At 42.2% G+C, this 18748-nt stretch overlaps 1 protein-coding gene across 5 annotated transcripts in view; it reads left to right on the forward strand.

Moving 5' to 3' along the window:
• CLYBL (citramalyl-CoA lyase) overlaps positions 1–18646 on the forward strand; it is a 194883-nt gene extending 176237 nt beyond the window's left edge. For 2 of the 5 annotated variants that reach the window (XM_080376283.1, XM_080376285.1), the window contains 2 exons: positions 1899–2023; positions 17534–18646. In XM_080376283.1, coding sequence (XP_080232409.1) covers positions 1899–2023; positions 17534–17629 — 221 coding nt within the window. In that variant the 3' untranslated portion in view covers positions 17630–18646. Of the gene's footprint in view, positions 1–1898; positions 2024–13870; positions 15858–17533 lie in introns of those variants that run through there. The other 3 variants (XM_080376281.1, XM_080376282.1, XM_080376284.1) reach the window with 2 other exon arrangements.
• Positions 18647–18748: the final 102 nt, after the last annotated feature.

The raw sequence follows: 18748 nt of genomic DNA on the forward strand, positions 1-18748 counted from the left end.
TCTTTTTTCACTTTAAAAAAATCATATATAAATATTTTTATGTTTGTTGTAATTATGGACTGACTTTAAATATAATTTAAAATATAGTCTACATTTTTCCCAGAAAGTTAAGCTCCTTAGGGTTTTGCAGGAATTATTTGTACACCCTTCAATTTTAGAATTAGTAGTTTAGCTAGGGAGAATTTGTTGTATTACAAATAAGGAACATCATAATCTTATTAATGGTGACATTTGATTAAATTGACCAAAAAACCTTTAACTGGACCTAATGTAAAACACATTAGTTAAGAAAATTTGTCTGCATGTCATTTCTTTCAAAAAATATAGTACTTACAGAATTCTAAGCTTTTGCCTATTTTTAAGCTATTTTTGAAATCATTTTGACTTTGGAAATTCAAACTGAATATTTGGATGCCCATAAGATCACAAACTAAAGCTTGTTTTATAGGAAATAAATAAAATAAAATTGAGCTATTTATAGCTTTTTAGCAAAGAAATGTAGCAACACTAAAACATTACTATTTCTTTGCTCATTAAGTAGATTGTGCTGCTGCATCCCCAGATTTTGTTTGTACTGCAGGTTATCATTCAGCCCTGCAGCAGTCTCATAGAAGTAATCCCAGGATTTTTTGCAGCAGTGATTTTCCGTAAAATAGGTGCATCTTTGTGGTCATGCGTGAGCCTTCTTGGACCAGGTGATGGGCTGATTTCTAATGTACAGCTGGCTTAACATCAGTAAGACTGTGGGAGCAGAGCCGGTTGTACGCAGGAGACCTCCCTAGGTCCTGACACTTCAGACTTTCCCTTGCCCCCACGAGAGGCTGCAGCGTGCAGCAGGACGGCACGGCTGTGGGACCCTCTGTGTGCAGGAGGCTGCTCACTTGGTGGCAGGTTTGCAGGATCAGGCTCATCCTTCTCACTAGTTATGTTATCTGGCATGGAGGAGAGTCGTTTATTCCGCAGGAAACTGGGAATTACGGTAGCCTTTCTTTATTAAAGCGCTTTGAAACCAAAGTGCAGAAATCACACCAATCTGTGAAATTCCCATAAAAATGAACTAATAATGTCAAATGTTACACTTTTTAAACTGTCAAACAAATTAGATATGTATTTGTTTTAAGGTAGCGAAATACAATAACAGATTAAAACGGATTATGTGGCTGTCTATTCATGTTTGAAAATCTCTAGTAAAAAAAAAAGGCAACACCTAGTTTTATTTTCTTAACGTGTGTTTATACAAGAAAGGATAAAAAACAGTGCTTCATAAAACCTCAGGGCACCACTGCTAGTTATTTAATATACCAGTGACTAAATAAATATTGCAGCCTACCTGCAACTGCTAACTATTGCACCAGCAGCAATTTAAACACTGTGGATTTTGTGATGCTAAGCCAATACTGAGAATTTAGGGCATGATCCTTAGGTGCCTGGTAACTTTCCTGTCCTACAGTCTCTTGCCATCTTCATCAGATCTCATTTTCTGACGCCTTTTAATACAACTTATTTAAGAGTGGCTGGAGCTGTTATTTATAGCGTTTTATATATAAATTCAGAGGTGCATTATACTTAAGTGTTATTGACTGACCCAGACAAACACTTGCACCTGAAATTACTGAGAGATATATGGATTGAAATGGGGAGGGAGGAGAAAGAATTGTGTGTTCTTTCAAACTATATTAGAATGCAAGCGTAGATCAAAATATTTTCATTCTTAAAAAAATCTGGCAAAAGGCTATCTGCCTGTTGTCCAGTTTAAAAAATAAAAGACACCAAGTGAAATAATTAGCTAAAGAGCAAGAAAGTCTGCAAGGCATATGAGAGCCTCAAGTGGTTGGAACATTTTGCTTGAACATCTGTTTGTCGATGCATGATTCTGGTGTTATTAATCTTCTTTGTAGGTAAGCAGGTGATTCACCCCAACCAAATTGCTGTTGTCCAGGAACAGTTCTCTCCGAGCCCTGAAAAAATAAAGTGGGCACAAGAACTGATTTCTGCTTTTGAAGAACATCAGCGATTAGGCAAGGTAAATATTTTGTTAATATGCCATAGTGGAAACCAAATTTGCATAATATTTAAGATTTATAAAGATTGGTGATGGCTCTTTGCATTTATCTTATGAAGTGTGCTGTAACTGAGAGTATTGCTCATGAAATCTGGGTCTGGATAGACTATAGAGTGTATATTTATTATAAATGTGTCACTTCCCAATATATTTACAAATAGACCAGCTATCTTTTTCTCCCCCCCCATTTTAACTTTAATGCTTTGATTACACAGCCTTTTGAGTACCTGCACGTATCTACAGCATCGGTGAATTAAAACCGTTTCTCCATTATGCTGCAGAATCACAGTGTTACTGTCGTAGGAAAATATTTGCAATCAAAAGGCAGGTAGCCTGGGAGACAACTCAGACTGCTTGTGCAGATATCGTTTATGGAAGGAAATAAACAGATTAGGAAGTCTTGGTTTTCTAAAAAATCTCTTTGTTGGTGAACCTGTTTCACTTCTAGGGGTTTGATCCCGCAAACATCCCTAGCAGTGAGTGAATTTACTTTTGAGCAGAACTGCTTGCAGATTGTGGTTCTTAATCATTAAAAATGGGAATGTGTTATGTGTATTTGTACCAATTGCTGGACCTGAAATTTGGATAGAGGAGAAAGCAAATTAACACTGGAATATGATTGTTCCTAATTTAGTGCATCATTGAGTCTCACGTTTCCTGCTCTGTGGGTTTCTGCTATGTAAATATTGCGGTGGTGATGCACAATCTGTCTCCACTTTGTGCCAGTAATACTTAAATTAGGGGTCGCCTGAAGGAAGATTTTATGCTAGTTGCGGCATTGTCAGTTAATTATCTTAAAGGTTATTTGCTATAATCCAGTTTGCCTCTTTTTGAAAGAAAAAAAAAAGTTGCAGCTAAATATGTTTATCTTAGTTGCAGCCAAGCCCAGGCTCGCTAAAAAGCAAAGTCCGGATGTCAGAACAGGGAGTGCAGATGAGCGGGAACGGTTCACTTGTGCTTGTGTGGCATTCAGATGGGGGGCCAATCGCTTCAGCAGTGAAGTTCATATATAAGACTGTGCACAGGCTCTCACTTTCTCCAGTGTCGTATAAGGGTTTTCTGTACATTTCTTCACTTTCTGGTGGGTAGGAAAATAATAGATTGGTGTGTGTGCCTTCCCCATTCCCCTGCATTTCTGATGCTGCAGATGTTGTGCATTAGAAATGCTAAAAAGGCCAAAGCAGAAATGATGCTTTCATCTCAGGGTAAAAGTGTGCCAATGTGTTTGCTATTGCTCTGCCCTTCTCTTTGCTAGGCTATCGCATCCCCTCTGTGGTACCTGGGTGTTTCCAGCACAGCCGTGACTGCAATATTTGGGTGCTACCCCGAGCAGTTATTTTAGGGTCACTATTAGGATGCTGTATGCTCATATCTCTTTGTTCTGTTCCCTCGATTTTGAAATGCAGTTGTCTTCATGCAAACGATTTAGAAATATAAAATGTATGACTGGTTTTGCCCATTATTCCGATTTACAAAGCTTGGCTCTCTTACAAAAGGCATCATTATAAACATACTGCTGGTGCAAACATGTAGGCAGGTAGATGCAGAAAGAAAAAAGTCAAATGACATACTAAGCCAAATATTGTTTATGTTGATGGTGTGTATAATACTATTAATTCAGCTGAATTTAGTGTCAGAAACTCATCTAAGGAATATGCCTGTCAAATGAACAGTCGATGAGGAGACAGGACTGAATTTAACTCTGGTCCCAGTATCACACAATCATGAAGCCAAACATGTTTAATATTGAAGAATTCTGTATTAGGTAAGCATTAGTCTTCGGACTTGTTCTGAAGCTGTTATTTTGCTGACATAATGCTGGTTTCTTGCTTATATCAGCCATTCAGGGAGGGTTTGTTTGGGTTTGGGGTTTTGTTTTTTTAAAAAAAATAAATACTTTTAAAATAGGTTATAAGCTTCTATAATCAGCTGCAAGAACAAATTTGCTGAGGGTTTGTGGTTTGCACTGTTTTTTAACCAACCAGGTTGCATGCTTCATATATTTTTGTGTGTAGCCGTCTATCAATAAAAAAGGACTGGCAGGTTAATATGTGAACTTCTGGATCTTGTTATCACTGCCGTATTGCCAGTCTTCATAAGAAAATGGGAAAAATAGTTTTCTGTGTAGTGCTGCAAACTTCTTAACCAAATTTGCAATTTGGTGTTATAAATGTGTCAGTAAGAAGAGGTTGAACAGTCTGATTACTTAGTATTTTTTCCAAAGCAAACATATCTCACTGAGGGATCCTCTTGCTCTGCATCCTAGCGACATGCTAAAATGTAAGTAATAACTCTTCCCTTACCACCTCCTGACAAATACTCCACACAGCGGTTTTAGTAATCCTTATGTCCTAATGAAACACCTCTTCTGTTTTCCTTTTCCTTTTATTATATTAAAGTGTTCATGTCAGTAAGACTAAAAATATAGCTGTGGTTAATATGGTTGAGACTTGCATGGTTTTGCCATGTTATTAATCAAAGTTGAAAGCCTGGAAAAAATAAATGTGAGGGATTTGTGCGGCTGTTTGTGTGGTAGATAAGTTGCTGGTCTGCAGTCTCTGGGATCATAGTTTGTTATTAATTTGGTTTAAAGTTTGATGCCCGTAGTCAACAATATTTTATATTAAGACACAGTAATAAGATTTTATAATCTATTCCAGTTTGAGAGCTACAATTGCCCTAATAATCTCTCTTTGAGAGAAGCCTGAACCAGGCTACTTCATCCCAGAGGCTGAAATGCTTTGACATAGTAGCCCCCAAATGTGAGTACTGAGGTCAGGAAAAATTAGGATCTCAGATGAGCACTGTGGAACTGGAGATGCTGTGGCAGTGTCCAAGCAGAAAGAAATTAGAGAGCTAAGCAGCTAGCCAAAAGTGTTCAGGCTTACCTTACAGAGATAGTCCTGTTTGAGGGGTTATTTTGGTTTGGCTTCTAGGTTGCTTTGGTTGTGGGGTTTAGGGGTTTTTTTTACATTTCTAATCTGACTGGAAAAAAGTGTATCTAGGAAATAAATGCTACTGTTGTATTTTGGACAGTTAGAAGACCAATGTTGAAAAAGTACAATTTTTTTGTTTTAGACAACTATTTATTAAGTGCTCTTTTGTATAGAACTTTGAGATCTAAAAATTAAACATGCTTTAAAAGAAAAGTATTTTTTTATATCATTTCAGTATTTTTCAAGTAAAATTATGTTACTAGAGGATATGATTTTCAAAATTTAAAAAAAACAACCTAAAGAAAGCAGGCAGAGCTGTTGGGAAAGTCTAAACATAAGAAAAATGTCAGTGTGTGTTCAAAAATGAAAAAGAAAGGTAATAAATATTGTTCTGGTAGCCTAAAGGAGAGTTTCTGTTCTGAATTTCTGAAGTATTTGTACCACATTAAAGAAGTGATCTTATAAATCAAGATTAGCTGAGTACAAGAAGGTAGAGTTAGTGCAAGAAGCTACTAGCTTATGTCAAAAAAAAGAATAAAAGCTCGGACTTCTATCAATTAAGTCTTTACTATGTAGGTAACTCCTGTGTTTACATTACCAGGACACTGGATACAGGAATATAATTTCTTCTATATGTAGTCAGTGTTTATATATGAGAAGAAAGTAAGACACTGAAAATGCATTTTTGAGCCATTTGACTTGTAAGTACATCAGGCACAACAGCATTATCAGAATAGGATCTTCCCGAATCATCTGTTTTCCAAATAAAATTTAGAAAGAAAGAAAAGCAGAAAAGTAAGAGGTTGCTTACACATTTATCTTGGGTAATAATTTATAAATGCTTTCAAAGGACCTGCACATTTAAACAGGGAATAGTTAAATGCTGCCGCTGAAGTCACTTGTCAGGTAAGAATTACTTAGACTTAAGGTAAGACCCAAGCTGTAATACGGGTTGAATATTTCAGATCCCATGGGGCAAAACAGAAGAAATATCTGTACATGCCACATACGAATGCACAGAGTGCTTCTAAGAAGACCTTTAGCATATGTTTCTTGCATTATATTCTGTTCCATTGTATATCATGCTCCCAGTGGCTGAGGAATAATATATATGAACTCCAGTGATTTACAAACTATACAGTTTCTTTTATGGACCTTTCCAGGATTATGAAAAATCTTAGGAATGCATTTATTTACACAGCATCTACCCAACAAAGGAATGGAAATTTCCAGCAGTTGCTCCCTTATAATGCTCTTTGTTTAGGAAAAGCTACCCCAAGCCACTGTATCTTGGAGACGATGCGCCCTGGTGCTTGGGCCAGGTCCAGCTCCCACTGCTGCCCAGGGAGGTCTCTCCCCCCTGCCCTCCCTCTCCCAGCAGTGCCGTGGCTCCTAAGAGGGCTCCCTCTGTATGGCCCCAGCCACAAGGGATCCATCCTGTCCCAATCCAGCCTGTGGGTGCTGGGAGAGCAGGACCATGCCCTGGGGGTGGCAGGCTCCTCTGGGCTGTCTCCTGGGAGGGATGCACTGGAGCATCCCCCTGGCATGGGGCAGTGTGGGACCCCATCAACCCACAGGCATTATATCGCACTTTATCGGGCATTATATCTTAGGATTTTACACGGAGCTGGGGGTGAGGGAGCAGCCCAGCTCCGCACTCCTGGAGCCCAGGACAGACTGCAGGCAGAGCTCTGAGGTGCCACCAGCTAAGCTGGATCCCATCCTGGGGCAGTGCCGGCAGCACAGGATACCTCTGTGCATGCTGGGTTGCAGCACTGTCAGCCCTTGCTCCAAGAACACGGGGCGTTTGCTGTCATTTATGTTAATTAGGCAATGTATACTCCTCACGATGCAGAATGGGTGATTCAGGAGTTTATGATAAATTGCCACCTTTTATGAGCTTCTGCCTTAAGTATAGGCTCAGGTGCCTCTCTATGAACTGATGGAGAGCACTGGTGGGATTTAAGCATGGGCCACTGTTATGTTGTTTATCTTTTTAAAAAGTGGCCAAGTGAAATTTTAACATGAAAATTTATTAATAAATAGAGGTTGAGAGAGCTCGTGAAGGTACTTGAAGTTTCTCTATACAGTTTTATTATTTGAAAAAGGGTTTAGAAATGTATTTTGTGTCACAGTTGAAGGCTCGTCTCTTAGAAAGATCCATCTGGGGGCAAATTTTGAACTTTACAGCAGAGCAGAAGGAGCTGTATTAGCTAATTGCTTGTGCTATACTGGTTTCTACACTGGTGCAATCAGTCCTGAGGGAGTTATGCCAGGTGGGGAGAGAAGAAGACAGATTTTACTACGCAGGGCTGCAAAAGCTCCTAAGCAGGGCAGAAACTCACACAAAACATTTTCTTGCCAACTCCCCCCCCCCCCGCCGCCCAACTCCCCAGCAGGCATTCGGTGGCTCTTAATCTGTTTTCCTCCACTCATTAAAGACCTGTGTCCAAAACACGGGGGGAGAGGGACTCGGATGGCACACTGACATTTCCCGCAGGGAGAAGTTTCTCCGCGAGCCGGCAGCAGAAGGGCAGATGCTGTGCCCCTCCATAGCCTTTCCACCCGCAGGTAGCTCCTGGTGGAGGTAGCTCCTGTCCCAGGGGACGTGGGCCCTGCAGAGGGCATGGGATGGCATCCCTCTGGGATCTTCCTCAGCAAGGCATGACCCCTCTGACCTTGTCGGCTCAAGGAGGTGTATGTGGGGTCTTAGTGAGACAGAGTGAGTGCCCTTGCTTTTTTTTGGAAGGGCTGTGCTGTGCCAGCATGCTCCCAACACAGGTGATGTTTTTCTGCAGGCATGGAGCGGGGAGACACCCATTGCTGCAGACACCTGCCCGCTGTTGTGCCAAAACCTGCTCTGCACCAAGCAACCTGCTGAGGCAACTACCCACCTTCCAAATCCCTCTTTAAAAAGCATCAACAAGCGCTCACAAGCCTCATTTCAATTTCCAAAGCAGGATCTAACCAGAGATGTGACATTCTGACCAGATGGGTCTTTTTAAGGCTTACTGAGGGAACTCAGAAGCCTGTACAGCCAAATTATTGTTTCAGTTAATTTAAGTAGCAGTGGTCTTGCTGCCTCTTCACTCCTTTCTGTGCTAGCCAGTTTCTTCAGGGACCTGAAGAAGCTCTCTGCAAAAGCTCTTTCAGCTGAAATAGAGAATTGCAGTAAAAAATGGCTGTTCAATCCTGTTCAGAAAATGAATCTGAAATTAGAAAAAATATAGAATACAAAAATACCGGCAATTCCATTCTTGTTGACAGAACGAGCTTCACTGTTATTACTTTTCTCGCCTCAGTTGTATTTTACAGTTACCTTCCCCTTTTGTGTGTTCTTTAGTCATTTGCTTCCAGATGAAATTTTCTAGTCTATATTTAACAAATTTCTTCCATGACTATAAACCCCAAGTTATTTCTAAATGACTTAATTAAGGGCATCTGAGGATACTGAAGTCTTATTATTAGTTACTTTTCATTTTTCCATATAATAACCATGACGCTCACTAGGGGAAAAAAATGCATGGTTGGATAGGATGTTTGTCCAGGAAGCTGCTTTTGTGCTATAAAATAAAGATTTGCTTGGCAGCGGCAAGTGTGCTCTCTAGGATTCTTCCGTTCCCAATACATTATAAGACAGAGGATGGGAACCAGTGGAGAATATTCCTGATTTCTAGGACTTTCTTCTGTTTTAATTTTATTCTTTCCTACTCTAGAGGAGCACACAGGAAGGCAACAACCACAGTGAGAAGGAAACTAAAGAAAATGTAAAGACAGCAATAAAACCCCCTCGTGTCTGCCTTTCATTCAGGGATCCTAAACAGGTTGTTTGCTCAGTGAGAGACACGGACTGGTGGCCTGAAGGAGTTTCTGCAGCTGGACCAAGTGGGATCCCCGGGCCCACCCCAGCTGAAATGGCTATCCCCAGTGGTTCAGGCAGCTTGAGGGGCTGTAAGAGGGAAAAACAGCTTGTGTGGCTCACGCAGCAGGGTAAGACCCTTATCCGTAGGCTGGGAATGGTAATGTCAGGTGGAGGAGAAGTGAAGGACCTTGCAGATCCTTGTTCTTCATCTTTTCTGCCCCACTGTGGACTGAAGGGATCACAAATACCTTCCTACCTGTTGAGCTTTAGAAAGTGCTTTTTCTGTGAGAGTTCTTGTACTGCTGCTAGGGAGTTATTTGAGGTAAAAACTAATCTCTGTTTCATGTGGCAGTCATTCTTACTTTCTCTACCTTTTGTGTCCTTCCATCTGCTCCTAGAGGTAGAAGCCTATCTCATAAAAGCAGGCCTGCTTCTGGTATTGCAAACTGATTTATCCTCTGAACTAACTAGCTACTTCTACTCTGGTGGAAGTTTACACTGGTGAAAAGAAGCAAAAAAACATTTTCTTCATATCAACAAAATGCCTACAGAAACTTGCTGGTGTTGATGCTTTGCAGAATTCCCTCCCCATCCATGTCTTCCTTCAACAGATCACAGAGACCCACTGAGCATCTCCTCTTGCCAAAAAGATGTTTTTGACAAACCTTTTCAGGGGTCATTTCTTTTCCCCAAAGATTTTAAGTGTCTTTCCTCCCATAACATTGCTACAGAAAAGGGGCGAATGTTAAAGCGTCCAAAGGAGAGGATACAGAACTACGTAACCTGAAAAGCTCTGTCTAGCTTGCTGTCCGTGATGTCTTCAGTTTGTCATATGTGACTACACTAGTGATAGCAGCATTTCCTACCTGCTGCAAAGATGCTCAAAGAAGGCCATAGCTGGGTGTCAGCCTAATCTGGAGGCAGAACAGGCCTGAGCAGAGAGGAGAGCAAGATGTTATCTTGTTATAGCCTGAAAAACGTGCTCAGTTGACCCAGATACCGTCAAACACCTCCTAGAAGCAGAATAACCTTTGGAAGTTCATCACTAAAAGGCAGAATTGTGACCCAGCTCTTTGTAATGGCTCTTTGGCTACAACTTGCAGAAGAAAAAAATTAATTAAACCTGCATTCAGCACCATCACAGCTGTTAGCTTATTTCCTACTCTTGACTTCCCAAAAAATATGGTTTCAACCTTCTGTTTCAAGGAAAAGTCATTCCTTTGTAGTCAGGATAATCACTCCTCCCCTAGGCACAGACCCAACACCATTTGCTGTGACCAGGGCTCTCTTCTCTTTTGTTCACGACCTGCAAGCAAATCCAAGCATTCTTTTTAAGCCCCAAAGCAAAGATTTCCAAATTTCCTCTGCAGGGGATCACTTAAACATGTGTTTTCATTTAATCCCAGGGGAATTATCTTCCCGAATGCCATGCTTTTCAGGGGGACCCTTTGCCATCCACCTGCTTCCTTCCCTCCTCAGAACAGCAGATCTCCAGAACACAACACTCTTAATTTCCTTATAACAGTTAATATTGTGGAGGATTAAAGATAATGTTCTCAGACCCAAACAGATTTCAGTGGGTTTATTCCACATATTTTTGTGGTCTCCAAAAAGTCAGAACCAGATCTTTGGGTTTTAGAAGTCAGCAAGGCACTGAATTACCACGGAAAGCATTAATGTTTCTCAGATAACTGTGGATCAAAGGTTTCTTGCATCTGTGGACTTGAGGATGCTGGTCCATACAGGTTCTCTGTTTCCCCTTGTGGGAGGTACGCAAGGTTTGCACCAGCCAGCTGGCATCACCATTCTGCTTGTTTCCATTTAGCCTGGCATCTGCCCACGAGTGCTGATACAGGTCACAGGGGTTGGAAGGGGACTTACATAATTACTTATTTAGACAATGACTGTATTCACACACAAAGCCTCTGGCCTGCCTTACCAGAGCAGTGCGGGAGCTCTGTTTGATTCACAACATCTCCTAATGATGGAGGGTGTGGAGGAGAGAAGGGTGGCTGGCTCACTGGTCCCCCTACGCCCATCTCCACTAGGTCATAGATGCACATGCCCTCAGAAGGCAGCCAAGGAGATAACCCGACTGCCACACACTCATTGCAGGGATTTAGCCTGCAAAGGAAAGTATTGCTAGCTGAGCTGTTGAGAAAAATAATTAAAGAAAACCAAATCTTCATCAGCGGGGCAGCATTTCTAACCCTGTGATAGCGGAGTGCCATCAAAGGACCTCCTCTCACTCATGAGTTTGTCCTCCGAGCAACAGTCACCTAACTGGTGGCAGAAATTTTTGTGGCAGTTCCATAAGAATTACATAACTCCTATCTTAGACCTATACTTAATTCAAAATTGAGCAGCAGGTGCTTTCTTGTCCATATTGCACTTTCAGTGAACATGACCTTGGCTTGCTTTTCCTCTTCTTCCACCGGCCGGCGTACCCAGTCTCCCCCATGCCAAAGCCTTACCTACTACCAGGATCCCCTAGCACCTCCAAGCCTACCATGTAAATCCACTGACTAGATACTCGAAGTAAACTGCTTTTGAACGTTAGCTGTCTCTGCATAGCGGCCCAGGACAGCCCATACATTGACACACGGCAAATTAATATAGCACTATTGGGTATATTCTTTCAGCTGATGCAAGACAACTGATTTTTTTCTTTCTACTGTAGACAAGCCACAGGCTTAATATCATCTTTATAAATAACTTTAAGAAAGTCCTGGACACTGTCACATGGGAGTTAAAGTTGTTGGCTACGTGTATGATGAGATCTGGTAGAACAGGGCATCACATCAAAGGTTTATTAGCAAAGGGTTGCCAATGATTGAGGTAATTAATAAAACAGCGGTTCCCAAAACAGACTGCAGAGTTCTTAGAACCAGTGCTCACGTTTGGAGCCCCGTCTGCTTTCAAACAGGAAGCCAGCAGGCTTTTTGGAACTTACAGGACTTACTTGGTACTTCAAAATGTATATGCTTGTTAGGAGAGCCAATCCTCACATTCAGTACCAGTGCAGGTGATTAGTAGATTCCAGTGGTCTAAGAACTGAGGGTCTGCAGTAGCCCTCATAGTGAGTTCATTGCAGTCATCGGGATGGACATGGATAGAGGCACAGATAACCACAGGCGGAGCAGATGCTGGGGAAAAAGCCACAGGCATTCCCAGGTGCAAAAGTACATCTAATTCTTCCATCTTGTCAACCAAAGGGGACTAGCTCATCTGATCACTGTCCCACATGTCCCAGAACAATTATTATTTTACTTTAATTAACTCATGTACTTTAATCCACAGCTCAGAGAGAATTGTATCGCGCAACTATGAGGTGCCTTAAATGTTCTCTATCATGATAGTTTTAGCCAACTTTTTTCTCTTGTTAACCCGTAAGGAAACAAAAGGTGGTGCGAGTAAAACCCCACATAACATTGCATATTATATAAAAAGGACAGATTAAGAAGTATGAAACTTTACTTCCCCTGATCTTCTGGAAAAACATGAAGTGTACCTCACTTTTGATCCTGTGCATCCCCCGTTGTAGTCAAAGCAAACACAATTCTACCACCCATGATAAATGCTAGCAAGAAAGTTGGCTGTATCATTTCTTCCCCTTTCCTGGCTCCACCAGAACACATTGATCCCCAGATGACACAGAAATCATGGATTCTGAATCCCATCCATTTAACTTCTAGAAAGGTAAAATGCTTCTCACCATTAAAAAAATTATACTGTGTTTATCAGATAGTCGTATAGATTTACCAAGCTCTTAACTACTCCCGAAAGTTTCACAGAGCAGCTGTTCCTGGATGCTGCCACACACAGATACACACATAAAGGGGAGGTCTTCATGTTCCAGGAAACACTGCATTAACATGATCATCTTTTGGCTGTGGCAAATAACAGAGCAATGATGAGACTCTTTCTGCAACTTGATACATGTCATTTCTTATAGGAAAGGAAATCTTTAACAATGACATATAGATAGGACAACAGCCATGTCCAAGACCCACAGCAACATATGGCCAGAGTTGTCTTCTAAGTTGTCAAAGAAGAGCCTTCAGTTGCCTATTGAACTTGGCTAGACCTGAGCTGGTTTTGGTAGTGGCTGCATTTATCCAAAAGGAGGTTCCTAAGGTACAAGCATAAGCTCTGCCGAACTGATGTGTTACAAAGATTGGTTCTGCATCTTTTCAGTCTCTCTACAGCCACCTGAAAATGTATTGCATTCATTATTCCTACTGCACAACTTAATTTGCCCCGCTTTTTCATGAGCCTGTATCTTCAGCTCCTGACCTGTGGAAATGACTGTTCTCTTGTCAGCTCTGTCTTATCACTTCTCTTGTCTGTAAGCTGGATCTTTGTATCACTTGGGGCTGACCGTGCTCAATTCTCTTTTTTCCAAGACTATCATTTTTTGCTGTTCCCTTCAGAAAAAAAAGAAACAAGAAAAGAAAAAATAAAACAACTAGCAGCTTTCTATAATTTTAATTCCCTTCCAGCTGTTTTCTGTATTTGCCAAAACAGTCTCTGTTCCATTCTCAAAGCACTTTAGGACATATTGAAATTCAAAGTAGAGCTGTTAAGACCTTACTCAGCATGGCCTGCATCTTGCATAAATAGCTGTTTCATTTTTTGAAATGTTACTACTGTTTTAACAGAGCATTAAATGTCATTGTGACTTTATTGCGTTCAAATACTACATGGTTCCTGGGGGATGCAGCAAATTGCACAGTACTGGTCATGCATTGTTCTGCCTGGAGAAGGTGATCTGATACCAGAGACAGAGATGGGAACATGGTGACTTGGTGGGCTCCGTGAGCAGCTGCAGTAACCGGGTGGCGAGAGGAGCTGGGTGTCGCTCCACTCTCACAGAGCTATCCAGAAGGAAACACCTTTGTGTCTTTCCTCACTTGCCAGTCAGCTGGGGAGGACTCTTCGCTAGTCTGCGGGATGACCCCAACAGGGAATTCTGCCCGTTCACTTTCTGCCTTGATCTCTCCCCCACAGCCTGCGCTGACGGAGGCGTACAGCGACCAGGCTGAGGGAAGCCAAAGGCTGTGCACATACAAACCCCTCTGCTGTGCTGTGCTGCCTGCACAGCCGTACAGCGCAGGCCAGCCAAAGCACTGGTACAGCTCCCATGCCCTACAGGTCAGTGAGTGCCAAAGTCACCTTATTTCTCACAGGGCTTCACCCCTAGCGCGTTCACTGTGTTGCTGCATGAAGGATGGCACTGGATAAAGACAGCAGAATAGGTGCTGCATCGCTTGCAATGGGGGCAGTGTCTTTGGCCACCCATTCCTCAGAAGGACTACACTTCCAGCCCGCTGTCCTATGGCTGTCACAGACACAGAATGTACTCCATTCCCCCACTCCTCATCCCACCTGAGTCACTTGCACCCATGCATCATCACCCAAAGGCTGTGCCCACCGGCTGCGGTTTTGCCTCCTGGCTGTTCCTTCTCCCAGGTTCTCTGTCAGCCTTTGCCTGGAGGGTCTGTCTCTTGCCAGGGCAGGTCTGACACGTTTGACTTGCCTGATGGCCGGGTCCTTTTTACAGATTTCTGAAAAGGCTCCCACAGAATTATTTGTATGGTTACACCGCAAGTGAGAACCACAGCCACTGAATGGCGATGGATGCAAACCCCAGCCTTGCACCACGTACCCACCATCGTTCTCATTCGTGCTGCAAGCTTCCTTAAGAACAGACAGTGGTCCCACAGTTGTACTACTGGAAGTCTAAGTACAGGCTGGAAGCATGAGATTATTGGTAAAATTAGGCAAAAATAAAATTTAGATCTATGACTAAATTAATCCCCAGGTTAATGCTATCAAAGCAAATGGTGTTTATAGAAAGTCCTGTTTTCTTTATATTCATGCAAGAGAAAAATCAAAAGAATGCTAAAGGCAAATTTCATCTAGCAGAACTGGAAAAGAGAGCATGGGGACAAAGCTATAATTACTGGTATTTCCTATCTGTTGCAACCTGTGGGTGGAAAGAGAGGCAGTGAATAGAGTATATTCAATGGCATTAAAATTGGTTTCTTTTTCTGGACTTTAGCTCAACACTGCAAATTAGCAGGGAGAAAATAAGCCTCAGAGTGAACAGGCAGAGAAGCCAACTTCTCAGTGTTACTCTTTGCTGTTGGGGGGGGGGGGGGAAGCATATTTTACCTTCAAGAATTCAAGTTCCTAGCAACCCGAACTACAGCTGCACGCCGACAAGAAGAGAACATACAGCAGATCTCAAGTGGTTCAGTGTTCATGTGTCCACACATAGACTATTATCCTGGTTTCCTTTCTAAATATGTTATTTTAATGAAGAGAGGACAGGCATGCTGTTTAATTAACTCCTGCTTTCTAAAAAAGACATTCTGACCCTCATTCATCATGCTCCGACTTGGGCACCTGCAGAGGTATCTGACTCCAGAGTATCCTGTACACAGTCAGTGGAAGGGGTGAGACCCTCCCAACCATGATTCAGACCACCAGAGATCAGAATTGTCGCTGCTAGGTGCCCATCTCTTTCTGCAAACTATTGCAGGTAGTTAGGACAGCTGTGCTCCTAAGTCAGCCATTTCACAGAACTAGGAAGGATGATTCCAGACCTTAACATATCTCTGCTTAGCACTGTCATCCCACATGCAAATTTCTCTTTTAAGCAATAGCTGTTATTTGACTGAATTCCTGTAGAAAAATAGGCATGACAAAAACATGTTTTTCTTACAGTGAAAAAAAACTGTCTTGCAGTGTAAGATCACTGCAAAGACCTGAATTATTCCGAAAAAGTTGCTATGTCATGAAATGTTTACTTGGTTCCCAGTGTATTTTCACAACAGTTAATCTATGGAATAGTTTGAGGCTGCATTTTCTGTAAAGGTTTAAGTGTAAGTGAAAACAGCTGAGATGTAGCTAAGTAAGATAAAAAGTGGTGTATTATTGTTATTGTTGTTGTTGTTGTTAATAATAATAAAAATAATAATAATAATAATAAATTTTGGTGTGGTAATGTAGGGTTGATTGGTTGCTCTAAACAAGAAATTCAATTTGAAGCATCTACCCTTGAGCATCTGTCAGTCCCATTATTCTCCAAACCCACCTAAAATACTGCAAGCTATGGTAGGAAATCCTACTAAAAATAAAATAATAGTTTTAACTGTTGGGCTCTTAATGGCTTTAATGCAGCCTGTTCTTACATGCAACAGTATTGATCTGCACAAGATGACTGTTTAAGGTGGATTTTTGTCTTAACTGTTCTGGAACATGGTTTCATATTTAATGCTGCTTCAGTCAAGCTAGGTATGTTGCTGGAGCAACACATTTCCTAATCGTTTCTGTAAATGGGTTGTATTTTCACCTTACTTACCAGAGTCCTCTATTTAATGATTATCGAGCCTTAAATGAAAACCAGAACAATAAACAGCTTGTTCTCCCCTGCATTTCTCTCGCTATGCATGCACAGACACACATGCCAGTATCGTACCTACCCTGTTCTTGGTTGTCCTCGCTCACTGTCAAATCTAAGGCCAGCCTGTGATCCTATATCGATTGCAGCAGGACATTAAAAGGGTGCACAGTGCTTCACAGAGACATTCTACGCAACACTGGGGCCAGACCCTCAATCCCTCAATTCTGATTCCTTCAGGGAAGAGATTGCATCTTTGTATTTGGTTTTTTTCAGGAATGTGTCAAAGTACTGTCAGAATTACAAATAGATTTATTTTTTTTTTTTGCCTACTGAACTTTGTCATGTGTTTTATCTTCAAAATCCTACCTCAGCAACATGTGTGGATTAAGGCATCCAAAGGAACAAGTCAGGTTTGGCTCTGTTTAAAACATGTGTCTTCTGTTTAGGGTTTAACTATGATTCATAGTTAATTATTTTAAACTTGTCACCATGGCACCAACACAAAATCCCTAGAAATACAAAGTGCCCTCTGAAACCTGCCCTGGCTCTCAAATTACCACTGCTGAGGCACACCAGCTAGCTCTGCATCCACTCTGGGAAATTCCCTATGTGCAGTGCTCAGGTGGGCTTTACTTGGCTCCAGAGCAGGTTGGGGCAATATTATCACGACAGCCATGTGTTTTTTTCAGCTTTCATCCCAGCTGTTGGTCTTAGCACAGGCCCAGCCTATCTTCAGTACCAGACCCATGATGGAGAGGTGCAGCAGCACAACCTCAACAACACCCCCAAGTCAGGAAAACTTCCCTCCACAACCCCAAACACTGGCCGCTGTTTCCTGACAAAGATAACGCTGCAGGCAGCGCAGGGCCAGCCCTGTGGCTCAGCACCTGTGCTGGGGGGTGATGCTGGATGTGGGGAGCAGACCTGCCCCCCAGGCACAGTGTCCCCCAGCCCCTTGGGTGGCACGCACTGCCTTGCTGCTCTTGGCCCTCACTGGCTGCCAGCTAGAGGGGCCGAAACAGGCAGGCTGCACACTGGGCTCCTCTTGTCTCTCCTGTTGCCTCCTCTTTGGAGCGCTTGGCACCCACCACATTTCTTTAATTGCATTTGCCCTGTCTGGGTTAGTTTGTCTCCTAACACTCGTTCAGGATTCCTGTGGGAGATGATGCTTCTCAGTGAACGGATGTGTATTTAAAGGAAAAGACAAGCCAACTATGATTTCCAGAGGTCCTCTCAGGAAGTTTATATTCTCTCTTTTCCAGGGTGCATTTACTTTCCACGGGAGCATGATCGACATGCCATTACTGAAGCAGGCACAGAACATTGTTACGCTTGCCACAGCCATCAAGAAAAAATGAGCTGGTAAATGAAGCTCTCGCCATGGGGGCCCAGTAGCTGTTTTAAAAGATGACTATAATACTGTGTGTGTGGGGGGGGGGGGGGGGCAGGAATTAAAGACATCAAGCTCAAGCAGAAATTCATTTCCATTTTGCAGATCTGTCATAGTTTGCTTACCAGAATCACTAATTACTAAAACTATTCCCAACTCAAACCACTGCTCGCTCCCACACGGCCCATGTACTACTCATAGCCTGCCACAAAGTTACATCACCAACTGTGTGGCATCACTGCTAATTACTACGAATGCAGGATTATGATTTCACTGAAGGAGAAAGGCAAAACGTAAGCTGTGAGCTCTGTCAATGACAAAGAGCAGAGGAAAACCAGTTCAGTCGCTTCTATTTGTATCTATGCTTCTTCCTGCTCCAGTGCAGAGCTTCCGTCAGAGAGGGCAAAGCCTTGAATAATTACGCACCGGTTGAAATAACTGCGATGAAAATCATCACCCTGTGCGAGCTTTGCATCCCACCCCACCCCCCTTCTGTAAATTTGCAACAGCCATTAAAAATATTGGTCTGACAAGGCAGGACTCTTGACTTTCTTCTCTTTTTTTTTTAAGCAGTTGCTATTCAGAGCGTTTCCTCCTGGAAGCGTCCAGCCCGGGAAGGGTTGCACGGCAATAAACTTGTAGTTTTTGGAGACACAATGCAGCAGAACTTGTGCATATGGTCTCGAGTCAGATTTACATCACATTAGGGATACGGCTACAGATCATGTGGGCCGTGTGGTTAACGGGCTTAGTAAAGCTGTTTTGAAGAGGTTAACCCAGCTTGTAGTAAGGGTAAATAAACATAACAACCAGGCATTGTCCTCTATTCAGCATGTACTCTTATATGGAGGGCTAAAGGGTATTGAAGCTGCAGAGGATCAACTTGTGGTTGCCAGAGGACTCCAATGAAGTTTGAAACACCAACAATCAGAGATTTTGTTTCTGTTCCTCATTAAATCATGAGCTTTTGTGCTCAGACTATGAACGACTGTTCTTTAAGAAATTAACAGAATGGGAAGTTTTAAACTATGCACCAACCTTTTCATGACCTACACAGCAGCAATGCTGCTGCACTTAGACAAACACC

This window comes from Falco punctatus (assembly GCF_963210335.1).
Source record: "Falco punctatus genome assembly, chromosome: 2".
Classification (NCBI taxonomy): domain Eukaryota; kingdom Metazoa; phylum Chordata; class Aves; order Falconiformes; family Falconidae; genus Falco; species Falco punctatus.